Source organism: Ananas comosus, linkage group 14, assembly GCF_001540865.1.
Source record: "Ananas comosus cultivar F153 linkage group 14, ASM154086v1, whole genome shotgun sequence".
In the NCBI taxonomy this organism is placed as follows: domain Eukaryota; kingdom Viridiplantae; phylum Streptophyta; class Magnoliopsida; order Poales; family Bromeliaceae; genus Ananas; species Ananas comosus.
The window spans coordinates 2,813,953-2,825,167 of record NC_033634.1 but is presented as its reverse complement, the minus strand read 5'-3'; the positions used below and the strand labels follow the sequence as shown (position 1 = coordinate 2,825,167).

Below are 11,215 nucleotides of genomic sequence, written 5' to 3'. Positions count from 1 at the left end.
TTCCTCTTCTTCATCGCCGGCGAGGGAGAAGATGCGACGGCGGGCGAACCCTCTCCCTCTCCCTCTTCTTCTTCCTCTCCCTCTTTCTTTTCCTCTTCCTCTTCCTCTTCCCTCTTCTTCGTCGCCGGCGAGGGAGGAGATGCGGCGGCGGCGCGTGGCGACGAACCCTTTCCTTCTTCATCTTTCTCTTCCCTCTTCCTCTCCCTCTTCCTCTTCTTCTTCCTCTTCCCTTTTTTTCTTCCTCTCATTCTTTCTCTTCCCTCTTCTTTGTCGCCGGCGAGCTCGACCCGCGCCGTCGCCGCCATCCGCTCCGGCGGCCCGAAGAGGAAGAGAAAGCAAGGGGGAAGATGCTTTTGGAGGGATATATTTGTGAGGGCAAAATGGTCATTTCACATGAAAACTGTTAAAAAATAAACAGATCTCTAACAGATGTTAATCAGAGGGACATATCTGCATAAATTAGGACTTTTGCAGGGACAGCTTATGGAGTTTCCGTTTTGCAGGGATATTTCCGCAATTTACTATGTTTGCAGGGACGTGTATGCAAATAACCCTACTTTAAACTATACGGTACTAAAGTGAGAAAAAATGAAACCACAAGGGGGTATTTGAAGTTTCTCCTATTTTTTAAAAACAATGGGTTTTCAAGAAAACCATACAGTATTGCTATAATTATTACAAACTAAACCAAACAATTTTTGGGAAACAAAAAAAAAGAATAATAATAATAATAAAAAATCTCAAATTCAGGAGATTAAAGATGACACTGCTACTTTGCAAATTTGCATCATCTGTTCGTTCTCCTAATCAAAATCCAATCCGATTACGACGCAATTTTTTTTTTTACAATTTAGAGAGGGGTTAGAACAAGCATTTTGATTCTAATTTAAATTACGATTAATGTTAGCTAAACCACAAAGAAACATGATGTTGTGTATGGGTGGCCTAAAAAATTGATGGCTCATCCCATAATTGCTATCATTATTATAGTGCAAATAATTATAATCATTTTCACGAGCATGTGTTTCTAAGTTCGTTACGGAAAACTATCCCATCATACAACCATAATCTGAGTTTGATTTTCCTTTTTTTAATTTAATTTTTGGTCATCACAAGGACAAGCTTTTGCCCTGCACAGCTGTGTTAGTACATCCTATGTACTGTGCTTACGGCTGTTTTGTTCGATATAATTATAAATACAGTATAATTAAAAAAATATACGGTTAACAATACAATAATTATAATTATGTGTATCTTATTTTATTGAATGTTGTAGTAAATGCTGCAGTTATAAATACTACGTTCCGTTGTATACCGTTGAGAAGTGTATTTACAAATTTCTATCATTTTCTAGGAAATGATGAAATTACCCCTTTTGTAGGAAGGGAATTCAATTTTAAAGGTTATTAGAGAGATCGGTTTGTTTATCTTTGTTGAAAAATTATTTTTTTTAAGTGCTGCAGTCGAAACTACATACAACTAAATTTTTGTTTGAAATTATTCCTTTCAAGTGCTGGAGTTAAAATTGTAGCCAATTTAAATGCAATTCCAACTACTACACTTGAGCTTTCTTGTGCAACTACAACTGTAACAGTTGAATTCAAATGCATCAAAATGAATACCAAATTTGAATCTACGTGTAATTATAAATAAAGTACAATTGTAATTATGTGCAATCAAATAGCTCCGTAATTTTGGATGATCAATAATTTAAGATTTAAATCCAATAAAAACATATACATGTATATGCTTTTTACCATCTGAACATAAGATTTGAAGGCATATATATAAATAAAGATATTAAATTATAACAATATTTAATTGGTGAAGAAATAGTCATTATTTGATTTGTGAGAAATCGGTATTCAAATTTTATAATATTTTTATAAGATATTTAATAAGTTAGATTTCCATTTTAAAACTTTTATTATAAACTTAACAGTGTGGGTGTGCATATTTGAGTCTTTTAAACTCCTTTTCGTAACCAATTGCCATTTTCATAAAAGGAAAAAAGAAAAACACATAACATAACAAGTAGGAATAAAAGGACCCCAAAAAAAAAAGAAAAAGAAAAAGGTGAACTCGGCATATTCGAGGAGCTATCGCCGAATCTTCGCGTACACCGTGGGTTTTGGTCGTACAAGGTTTGTTTTATTTATTTATTTATTTATTTATTTATTTTATTTATTTTATGTCTCTTCGTTTGGACGTGTTGTGGTGTCCCCCACTGTGGACTTGGTATTGTTCACAAACTTCTCGAAAGATCCATCCAAATGGACGGCCCAGATGTAGGACACGTGTCCAAAGATCACTTTTTCCCCTTATCCGAACCCTAGAGTACAATTTGACCCTTTCACGTTCTAAGAGTGGAGCTTTTTTTGCGTGGACCGTGGTCCATAGACCGGGGTTTCGTAACCTTCTTTTGACGTGATTAACACACGTCTAAAATATTTTTAATTTATTAAAAACAGAGCATACCAAACTAACCTAAATTTTAGGAAATTTGAAAAAAAAGTTGTATTATATTTTTAAAAATATTTAGTAATTTGACCTTTTTTTTTTTTCAAAATCTAGATGATAAACTTAAATTTTTTAACGAAATAATATTCATGTCTACATTACATGAGTAGGCTTACAGCTTACAACTTTTTTAAATTTTTTTTGTAATCATTCTTTTGCTGTTTGTATGTAACCACATCCATTGATTTGAAATTTTAATTTTAGAAATTTATTATGAATTTTTTAAAAAAATTATTACTTTTAAAATTTTTGTTTTAATATTATTTATTTGTAAAGATTTTTTATTTTGTTAAACCTGGTGCTTGAGTTAAACGGACTCGGTCTATAGACCGCGGTCCACGCAATAGTTTATTCTCCTCTCTCTCTCTCTCCTTTGGCCCTTTCCCTTCCGACGCCATTAAAATCCCCTCTTTTTTTTTCTCAAAAAAAAAAATCCCCTCTTTTTTTTTTTCTAATTTTTAATTCCATTAACAATTCCTCTCTCTCTCTCTCTCTTTCTCTCTCTCACGTTGCCCTATGAGCTCCGAATCCGCCCCTTGAAAACCCTAACCCTATCCTCTTCTCTCACCTCGTTGGATTCATCTCTCTCTCTTTTTTCCTCTAATTTATTCGATTCGATCATTTCTAGTACACTCCGGAGGTAGGATAAGCGTTCGCCCCCTTGATTTTAGGGTGAAAGTTGAGAGCTTTACGCGTTTTTGGCTGTTTCCTCTTATACGGTTTTGCCCTTTCTGTTGATCTTTAGGTAATATTTGGGTTTTATATGGTTCGGTTAAGGATTCAGTTTCAAAATTCGTTTTTGATGGTGTTTTTTTTTTCTCAGCTGCATTTGTGTTTCAATTTGCTATTTTTCGATGGTTGTGGGGGGAAATGGTTCGAATTGTTGGGGAATGAGCTTGATTTTGCGCCCTAATTTTTTTTCAGGGAGATGGTGGATTTGAGATATATTCCAATGATTTAGGCAAAGATATGGAGAATCTGATGCTGGGTTTTTTTGGAAGGATCTAATCTAACCTAGGACTACCGAAGAAAAAAGGAGTAGATTTTTGGCTCATTTTGTGATGATTTAAGAGATTTATATTGTGTTTTGTGATGGAAACAAAGAGATTGATTGATCGAGATGTCTCGATCGATCATGCCTCAATTGATCTCGAGAGTGGGACAAAATCAATAATAGTTGACGAGCATGGCGCGTCAAGAGACCCAATCTCTAGGGCTGGAGAGGCAAAAGCTGTTTTGAGTAAGGTATGGAATGGTTTTGTGGGCGACGAGGGATGCCTCAAGAGTAAAGAGGTTCCTATTAATGGAGAAGCTGTAGTGGAAAAGGAAGGGCTTGTGCAGAAGCCCGAAGCTGAGAAGCCGAAGAAGAAGCGGCCCAAGAAGCCCCCGAAGCCTCCCCGGCCTCCGAAGCCGCTGGCATTGGATTCCGCTGACGAGAAGCTCATCCGCGAGATGTCCGAGCTGGCGACGATGAAGAGGGCGAGGATTGAGAGGATGAAGGAGCTGAAGCGGACGAAGAATGCCAAGTCGGCATCGTCAGTGCCCAGTACCAATTTGGGTGCTTTAGTTATCACCATTCTCTTTTGCCTTGTTATAATATGGCAAGGTGGGTCAATTGAGTTACATGATTTCTACAAATTGGTGCTAATTGATCATATTGGTTGATGCATATTGAACAGGTTTATGCTAGCAATGAGAAGTTTTTAAGTACTTGAAACTCAAATTCAATTAGAGAATTCCAGTAGGTTTACTTGTGTTCCTAATAATAAGTGCTACTATATCCTTTGCAATATCATTTGTGATACTCGGTGTATAAAAGATCATCACTTATTTATGAAATATCATCATTGTTGAGTCTACAAGTTCGTTCTCGCATTGTGCTAACACTATCCTTAGTAGATGATGCATGAACAAGATATTTGCTTTCGCCTAACTAAGTCTTTTAAGATGACCAAATATGTGCTTTCTTTTCTTGTTGTATAACTACACCATAAGCATAATAGGAAACTAATTAGTGCTCTTGTTTTCTTTTTTTCAAATCCTTTCCTTGCTAGGCTAGTTTCACTGTTACATGATAGCAGCATAAGAATAACTTGGTTTGCTAATAACAATTTCCTATATTTCTTTTTAATTCATAGTTTTTCTGATATTTTTTCCTTTTTAATTTCAATGTACCTTTTATCTTTCTGTAATCTTCTGATCGACATTATTGGTGCTATACTATAGTCATCTCATTTCGTCATAGTCCTTTCCTTGGAGTTTATTTAGTATGTAATATAACTGTCCTTAATGTTGCTTATCTAGTTACAGCATACATTACAGATACATTCTTTTCTTACTATTTGTACATTTTTATATATGTTATTTGGTTGCTTCGGGTTTTAACCTGTCACTATTTTCATTGCACGTAAAATGATTTGCATCTTTTATTACTTGCATGATCTTTTGTTGGATTTTCTACTATTTCATATATAGTAACTAGAATTGGACAAGGATGAAGGCCTAAGCGTGTATAACATATCTTTTAGCTTCTAAAGATGGTAATTTTTGCACTCTCTTTAAATGCGTAGAGACGTTAAAACTTAGGACAAATATGTATGCTTTTGACATTATATCCATATTAGAAACCTTTCTACACTCTGGAGTGCTGTTTGTAGTTGCATGTGCTCAACAGGTTTATGGATTAAGTTGTGGAATGAATCTGATTAAATTAGCTACTATTACTTGTCGAATGTCCATTGGAAGGAAATTTGAAAATATCTTCATCTTTGTTGAACAATTAGTGTAAAGCGTCAAACTTCATTCAAGTACATATATAGCATGTATGCGATCATTTTCCTTGTGTAATTTGTACCGTTTCTTCTTCGTTGGCAGGAGTTTTTTCAAGAAATAGCTCGAGTTTAAGCTTTCGTGGTTCTCCTGAATCATCGGTAAATGGTGGACTTATCTCTGTTCAATTCTACAATAATGTCTCTATGATCAGCCCCGGTGGTTCTACCTCTGCATCTACCAAGTATGTCACTCCTCTTTTTTTCTGTGTGTAACTTGTAACTTAATGTTGTTCTTCTCTCAAAGCTCCCCTACATTGAAAACCTATTATCCTAGGATCGATGGACACTTCATTTTGAAAGCTGTGACCGTATGCTTTGTGTATTAGCGATCGATACGCGTCTGATACATGACCGATACTAGGTGAATGTGGCCATCGAGTGTTTCCTTGTTTGAGAATTCGTCGCATCTTTTTATCCATATTGTATCTTCGTATCCCGTATCCATCTGTGCAACATAGCTATCATCTCTTTTGCTTCAAATATAGAGCATTTTGGTTGAAATTTGCGACAATCGTTAGCTAGGAGTAATATTATCTGTCATTCTTTTGGTCAGAGTGTCCACCCAAAAATCACAAAGGGAAAAAAAAAAAAAAAATTGAGCTGATAACAATTACCATTCATTGTTCTTTTGCAGCGACGTGACCGCATTATCTCGGCTGAGTGTCCACGGAGAGGAAAGCCGAGTACCTGGTTGAGAAGGATTTTGTATCAAGGGTCAGAAAAAAAAAAAAAGAAAAAAAGAAGAGAAAAGATAAATAAATAGGCTGCGTTGTGACGACGCCTGTAATTTTACGTAATCTACGCTATGTATATATAATGTCATGAGGTTTTTTGCCCTTTGCTGAGGTGTGCCCTGTAAATGACAGCATGAGTTTTCTGCTGAGAATTTGGAGGTCCTTTTGGTCTTCCTTTTTATTGGCAATTTTTACTGGAAATTTTGATGCTGTATTTTCATCTCCTCTGTATTTCTTTTTCTAATTTGTAAGAACAGCCCCTCCCTCTCTCATACACTTTGTTTTGCAATGCACTTGAATTGTTTCTAATTGCTAGGTTAGTTGATAGAGATATTGGATCATTGAATAGATCATTTTACTTTTTTTGAACATTTTGTTTTGGTTAGATTTTGATATGTCTCTCCTAAGCTGTGTAGCAAACAAGAAATTTGGAATCCTCAATCGTGATAGAAAGATAGTGAGCTTTCAGGTCTTAAAATGTAGAGATCAATTTTGATTTGAAGTTGTTAGCACGGTTTTAGCAGGAAAACTTGATAGTTCTTGCAACACTATGAAGAGAAAAACAATTAAAAGAAACAAATCTTTTTACCAAAGTATGGGCTCCACCAGAGTGATCTTGAAAAAGAAGTGAAGGGGACTAAATTAATTTCTATTGATGCTTACATAAATATGGCACCTGCAACCATCACCAACCAACTGGCTAAAACCACTACCAATGTGGGGATGCCTTATCTGGATAAATAAATAAATAAATAAATAATTTAATCTGACACTTTCTTTGGAACATGTTACAAGTGGATAAGTATCTGGATATATGTCCAAAAAATGTTACCAACTTAGGGAATTTATCAATATAATTTTTTTTAATTAACTATTGCCCTTTCAGTAGAATACAATTAATGGCACAATTGTCCCAACTTTTATCGAATTTTTTCATTTTGGTCTTTTCTTTTTTCCAATTAGGTCCACAACCTTAATTGTTTATTTCAGACTACTGTGTTAACACCAACCAATATTTACCACGTCAGCGTCAAATCTTGCCATTTAGATTTGACATGTAGCAAACATACATATAACATACGTTTAGATACATGAATATCTTTTTCAGTATATTCCTACAATTTATTCTGAAATTTATCATCTGATTGATACAAAATGTGATCAAATATTTAAAATAAAATATAATATTCAAACTTCAAGTCATTTATTCAGAATAAAAGAAATCACCTTATAGGTAAAATATGTTATCTTATTAAATTATAGATAACAAAATATTTGAAGAGGCCCAAATTATACAACTTGCTCATAATAATACAAGAAAATTCTCCTACCCAATCTTGTTTTAGCACCACCAACTTTGGTAATTATATAGCCTCTGGTTGCATACAGGTAAATGAATAACATGAGAAATCACTTCGGTTCATCTACACAATCTAATCCACCTGCATAACAAAAGAACAACTACTGTACCTTTAGTTGGCCTAATCCAAACTACTCTAAAGAGTTCACAACTTTTCTAAGTGTCAAGATTGCTTGTATACATTTACACGCCACACATGAAAAAGCAGAATCAGCTTCTATCCACTAGAAAGCAGTTTACCTGTAGGAATATGCAGTAGGACCACTGAGCTTGTCTGACTAGAAAATACAACACCCAAAAGGCACTAGACTGCAAAATATCATGTACAATTTTCCATCTTCAAGTAGGAATCTAGAGTCATCGGCAGGGGGGTGAGAACTGTCTAGTCCAAAACGAACTCCAGAACTCGAATGAGTCGGTCCATTTTTTCTTTTCAGCTTAAGATACACCTAGAAACTCAATAAACTGCATTAATAGCAGTTTGAAACAAATTGGCTGCTTAAACACTTAAACGGATGTAATCATACTAAAAATTGTTTACTAATATCTGTCATTCGACAAGTGGAATTTCTTGACCAGACAAAATAAACCAACCGAACTGAATTGAACTGAATTATTCCACTTTCGTTTGGTAGGGTTCATCGCTATTCTTAAAACAACCCTCTAAAACCAAACCAACCTAACTGATGCTCGCTCTAAGTCATAGGAGGATGACCGTGTGATAGCGAAAAGTACTAAATACCATGATTTAAAGAAGCAGAAGTTCCTTTCATACGAAGCTGTAATTACGTACCAATAATATAAACTTTTCAAAAACAAATAGTACGGTCAGGAAAGGATACAAGATTATAAAGGTATTAAACCGCAATTACCATGTAAGAGTCACCTAGATGGGTTTCATATTTTTCAAGTTGGAACCTATGATCATTGTCGAGCGACACATCCAAATAATGTTCTCGTGGACAGTTTGAACGACTCTGAAACCACCTGATGCCTTATTCATTTTCAGATCAAGAGTTCAGAAAGGAGACGGCTATTTGCAAGTTCATTTTGGAGAGTGCTCTCTCAAAGTTGGTTTTCTTCAACCACCAAAGTTAACATCACTGCAACTTTTGTGGTTCAGCCCGGGGCCTCCAAAGTCCAAGCCTATACTTCTGGGTGTACTTCAGGATCAACTTCCTCTGCGTGACTCAAAAAACATCACGGAAACCTCACAGTAAGTATATCAAGCAATATTATGAAGTCAGATACAGAGTGGCATTAACATCTTTGGGTAAATAAAACATGCATGCTTGTTCAATCATCAACTTAATTTGGGCTGGTCAAGTATTATCAAATAGCCGTAAATAATATTCATAAGGCTTCTCAGTAAGGATAAACCTTTCCCTTGTGCATGCACACAACCCAAAGCAAAACATATAGAGAACAACATAATTTAGGTGCCAATATGAAAACCAACATTATAGTTCATAGAAGTAACATAAAACATAAGTCTAATATATCAAAATATTACGAGATTAATGCTGTGAGGTCAAGTTGTTTCCAATAGACTTGTTCGAGAGCAAATAACAGAAATTACCTAACCATAAATGCCGAAATGTTTCATTTTGACAGACCAAATTAAAAAGGAGTTTTTGAACCATGCCTTAAGTACCTTTCCAATCTTCCAGATAAATGAACTTTTCAAGTCACCAAAGAAAGGTTGCCATAAGGTTAGAGAAAATACTTGCACACCGTCGAGATGGTATTTGGGTTAAAAAGTCACCAGGAAAGAGTTACTAAGAACGAAAAAAACATTTGACAGGGAAATTTCCAGTCTACGGTAAGTTCTAGTGAGGTAGGGTTTTAGCATATGCTTAGTGTATGGAAATCACAATTCCCAACACAAAAGATAGATGGAGATAATGAATCACACCTTTTTGTTCTTCACGGGGTGTAAGAAGTATCTCTATGCTGCTATACATCTCCTAGAAAGATAATCTATGTTCTATGAACAGACCTGATTGGCTTGGATAAGATGGTTTCAGGTTGATTTGATGTCAAACATTACCCAACTCAAAATTAGGGTTGGATTAGGCGACCCTAAGGCAATGCAGGATCCAAATTGGACATCCTGATTTGACCAAGTAATCGAATTAAATTGACAGTTCCTGTTGAACTCAAAAAGTTGCAAGTTTAAAAGCGAAGCCTTGCTTAAGCTACCAAACATACCCTACGACCAATCAACAAGGCAATAACTACCATCGAAAGCGTCTTTCACACAAGAGGCTAGCACTGTATTTCAACACATTTTGTTTGCCAAGACTTTATAAACCTATATTGACAAGAGATCTCATTTCAGGTTGACCAGTACAGGTCAACTCAACTCACTATTAATCCATCACAATTTGTAAATCATGATGACATTGCAAGCAAATTAACTCAAAAGTAATCAGTATTGTTAGATGACAGGACTCTCCAACCATTAATGGTTGAAGTTGCAGTGAAAAGTGATTAGGCTTTTCGCATAGGGATAAGGCATCATAAGTCTTATAGATATGCTCCAAAGAAAAGGGGATCCGAGATTCCTACATATATCCAGGCAAGTGTATATGTAGAGAAGGTTACTAAAGTGTCCAGTAACAACTCCATGATTCCTACTTTACTTTCTAATTTCTTTTCTCTGACTAAATAGGCAACAACTTGGAAATCAACTGAGTTACACATGAAAGTGGCATAAAACAACACTTCAATACATCTAAATATATAAAAACTATGATTCTCTAGATTAATTCAAATCTTCACATATTTTTGAATTCAGAATTTTATGCATGTTTGTGAAGGAACCAAAAAGTAGAAAAAAATACAGGTCTTGCAAATGTTGAAGCCAAACTTCAGGATCCCAACATAAACCAAAACCAATGCTTTAACTTAGCAATGACCAAAGTTAACCTCTCATGGCCCATAAAAAATGGTCAATAGTAGAAGCCGTTCTAGAAGGCTAAAAAGCTATTTGTCTAATTTGGCATTCCAATGACCAAAAAGCGTGTTACTTATTAATTTTAATGCATGAAACGATTCAAATTACAACCTTGCAAAGAAAATGACTAAGGAAGATACTACATTCTTCATCACTGCAACAAAATTACAACACCAATTCCTTATATACAATAGTATTAAAACATGAAATGCATCAAGAACCTCCTCACAGTGCTCATTGGAAAAAAAAAGGAACCCCCTCTATTCTCTTTTCAAAGCGACTTTACATAGGTTGATCTTTATTCAAGATTAATTTCCACTGTCCCCATCTTCTAAATCACTAAGTAACTAAATCATAAAATCAAATCAAGCATATAAAATGCTCCCAATAACGGCATTCAATCCATTTGTACTCCTTCCATCTAGAAAAAGGAACTAATGAAGCTACCGCAAGCAAGCAAGCAACTTTAAGATAATTTGAGGGAGAAACCAAGAAAATAAACACAAGAAACAATTTTTTCATGATAATTAGTAAATTAATTCGAATAAAACGAGGGGGAGTGTAGAGCGATTACGTGTTTGCAGGGGATGCCGAGCTTCTTGAGGCGAAGGGTTCGGGCGACGAGAAGATTCTGGATGTCGCCGATCTCCGCCTCGAGCTTCGCCACGTGCGCCTCCACGCCCTTCCCCACCCCCCTGAGGAACTCCGGGATCCCCACCTTCGCTGCGAAAAGAGCAGGGAAGGAGATGAAACCCTAGCAAAACCCTAGAACGAGGCGATCAGAGGAGGGGTGGGGGGGTGGGGGGGGGGC

General features: G+C 35.8%; 2 protein-coding genes across 4 annotated transcripts; one reads left to right on the top strand and one right to left on the bottom strand.

Annotated features, from left to right (window-relative positions):
• LOC109720270 lies at positions 2,940–6,303 on the top strand. 3 transcript variants are annotated; one of them, XM_020247262.1, is made up of 4 exons: positions 2,940–3,160; positions 3,445–4,126; positions 5,395–5,533; positions 5,986–6,303. In XM_020247262.1, exons 2-4 carry the CDS (start codon positions 3,613–3,615, stop codon positions 6,044–6,046), a joined length of 714 nt encoding a protein of 237 aa, XP_020102851.1. In that variant the 5' UTR covers positions 2,940–3,160; positions 3,445–3,612; the 3' UTR covers positions 6,047–6,303. The 3 variants fall into 3 exon arrangements, with proteins under 3 accessions (XP_020102851.1, XP_020102849.1, XP_020102850.1); XM_020247260.1 differs by having other exon boundaries at positions 2,940–3,265; XM_020247261.1 differs by having other exon boundaries at positions 2,940–3,265; positions 3,344–4,126.
• LOC109720272 lies at positions 8,193–11,127 on the bottom strand (the record flags this gene model as incomplete). The annotated part of the gene is given in 2 exon segments (XM_020247263.1): positions 8,193–8,626; positions 10,979–11,127. Coding segments are annotated over 2 exon segments (230 nt in total), but the record flags the coding sequence as incomplete, so codon positions are not given.